This window comes from Priapulus caudatus, unplaced genomic scaffold, assembly GCF_000485595.1.
Source record: "Priapulus caudatus unplaced genomic scaffold, Priapulus_caudatus-5.0.1 Scaffold292, whole genome shotgun sequence".
Classification (NCBI taxonomy): Eukaryota; Metazoa; Priapulida; class Priapulimorpha; order Priapulimorphida; family Priapulidae; genus Priapulus; species Priapulus caudatus.
The window spans coordinates 59,798-62,600 of NW_014577353.1; the positions used below are offsets into that span (position 1 = coordinate 59,798).

The 2,803-nt window shown below is 40.3% G+C and overlaps 1 protein-coding gene across 1 annotated transcript in view; it reads right to left on the minus strand.

Annotated features, from left to right (window-relative positions):
- Window positions 1-2,803, minus strand: part of LOC106808646 (UDP-glucuronic acid decarboxylase 1-like) — a 34,934-nt gene that overhangs the window by 1,410 nt on the left and 30,721 nt on the right. Inside the window, exons 6-9 of the mRNA XM_014811451.1 lie at window positions 2,143-2,247; window positions 1,003-1,184; window positions 730-849; window positions 38-247 (exon numbers count right to left, since the gene is read on the minus strand). Coding sequence (XP_014666937.1) covers window positions 38-247; window positions 730-849; window positions 1,003-1,184; window positions 2,143-2,247 — 617 coding nt within the window. The remainder of the gene's footprint in view (window positions 1-37; window positions 248-729; window positions 850-1,002; window positions 1,185-2,142; window positions 2,248-2,803) is intronic.

Consider the following 2,803-nt stretch of genomic DNA (forward strand, 5'->3'; position numbering starts at 1 on the left):
ACCACCACCACCACCATCACATGAGGAATCTGCTTACGACATAACCAGACCAAACTGCACTGTGATTTGTGATTGAACACTGACCGATAATCTTCTTGATTATGTGTGCAAATTCGTTGATGGTGTGTTCCTCTGGGTTGCCAAGGTTCACTGGCAGTGTGTAGTTACTCCTCATTAGTGCCATTAGACCATCGACCAGGTCCGAAACATACTGGAAGGACCTCGTCTGCTCCCCTGAGCCATATATCTGTCAACGTGTGCAAACATGCAAAAATATGCGCAATCAAATGACAATTTCATGCATAAGCATCTCCAAATATCCATACAAAAATGTTCACACACCCAAGAACTTTTTCCTAAAGTCCAGCATTTTTCCAAAACTTTAGCCCTTTTCCCAGTACCCTGAGATTTAAGCTGGAAACAAACTTTGTACCCACTATCTGCCCATCAACAATAATTATTGAACAAACACTTGCCTCAAGAAAGTTTTATTGCTTCACAGATAGTAAACAAGGCTATATTTTCAGTATATTAACCTTGCTACTAACATTAGTAAAATGTGAACACAACAGGCATGCTAACTTTCTAGAAGTTTTTAAGGACCAAACGTAATAATAGTCTATTTTCCAGAGAGCGAAAACAGCATTTAAAAATTACTTTCCCAGTTTTGGGGGACCCATTCGAATTCTGGGGGTGCAACCATCTCACACAGATGGCGATATTACTTACCGTTAATGCCTCATTCTGAAGTGACTGTAGTATGAAGTTACTGACAACTCGTCCATCGTTCATGTGCATGCGGGGACCATAGGTGTTAAATATACGTGCTACTCTCACGTCAATGTTGTCCTGCATGTGAAAATAATACACTCACACACACACACTTATACATACATACATATGACAGTGACAGTAAGATAAAATACCATCATTATTCTGGTAAATGTTGGAAGTATCCCAAATAGATTTACTCAGTCTGTGCTAATTACATAGTTAACGAACCTGCTTCATATAGGAGTAGCACAGCGTCTCCGCAACACGCTTTCCCTCATCGTAGCAAGCACGTGGTCCTATTGGGTTCACATGACCCCAGTAGTCCTCTGACTGAGGATGCTCCTCAGGGTCACCGTACACCTCCGAAGTCGAGGCAAACAGAACACGTGCTCTCACACGCTTAGCCAGTCCTGCACACATTGGCATAAATATTATCAGGAGTGTCATAATATGTCACATATATATATATATCAGAAGTAGATAATAGGGAAGGAGTGTGACTTCAATAAACAAGGGAAATTTGTCATTTACTAGCCTTAAAATATTTACGATTTATTACGCGTAACTCAACCAACTTGAGCTCAAATCGTACACAGTACATTCGCCTAGCATCGTCCGAAATCGTTTCCTCGTATACACCCGCAATCCGGAGATACAGACTGAAACGTACGACACGATTATCCATTCTGTTGCCAGAAAACCGAATGTATTAAAAACCGCCTAACTTGAACACAAAAGGCCAGCCTACTAGCGAGCCACACCGCATCGCCGAGTGTGCAAGAGTCGCTAGTAGCTGCCTTTTGTTAGGCGAATGTACTGTGTACGATTTGAGCTCAAGTTGGTTGAGTTACGCGTAGTAAATCGTAGGTATTCTAAGGCTAGTAAATGACAAATTTCCCTTGTTTATTGAACTTGAAGTCACACTCCTTCCCTATTATCTACATCTGATTCTGATATATATATATATATATATTTATATATATATTATGACACTCTTGATATTACTACAATATCGAAGCTGCTCATCTAGTATATGTGTAAAACTAGTATAAAGTAATGATAAATTTATCGACAAAAAAGCATGATCTAAGTGGCTAATTTGTTCGTCAGGGTATTATTCAGAACTCAACAAATTTCAACACAAGGTAGTATTATCCACATACAGTTCACAAATTCTATAGCATTCATTGCTTCTGTAGAACGTATTTGGTTTTATTTCCATATATACATCCTGTGCTTCCATTTGTTAAATAACAAACGTCTACGTTAGGCTTGTAGGACTGGTTATTCAAATGTGTTTAAAAACAAGCAGTTTGGTGGACGCTCAAGCATTGATGTCTGCACACAATTATATATTCACGGACATACCTAGGATGTTTATTGTGCCGAGGGTGTTTGTCTTCAGCGTTTTCACAGGATTGAACATGTAGTGTGGCGGCGAAGCGGGTGACGCAAGGTGATAGATCTCATCAACTGTAACGAAAAACATGATTTCTTAATCATAACAACCCGCCCATTTATGTTGCTCACTAGGCAGGATAGGTAAATATCAGCGGAAAGGGATGCCACAAGAGGATAAACAGAATTACATATTCCACCACTTATTGTACATGCCGGGTAAGGTTCATCGTACATGCGCTTTTACGTTTATTACCTTGAATATGGTCTTTTTTCTAACTATACGGTTACTTACAGAGGATTCACCTCAGAAAATAAGAAATGTACACGTTTGCTTTCTGTATGCTATTCAAAAGGCTACATCAATCCAATACACTTTGAAGATATACATACAGGACATTCACAACTGCTACTGTAGAACAGTGGGGCCACGAACCCATCTAACCAAAACGTGCAGGGCTACGGTCAGCCATCAGACGTGATTATTGTGTACATTCGTATAATATGCTGCGTATATATATTACTTTATTGTATCCCCCAAACGAAGTTCGTGGAGATACTATGGGTTTGGCATTGTCGCGCCGCCGCCGCCGCCGCCGCCGCCGCCGCCGCCGTAGAGATTTCCTTATGA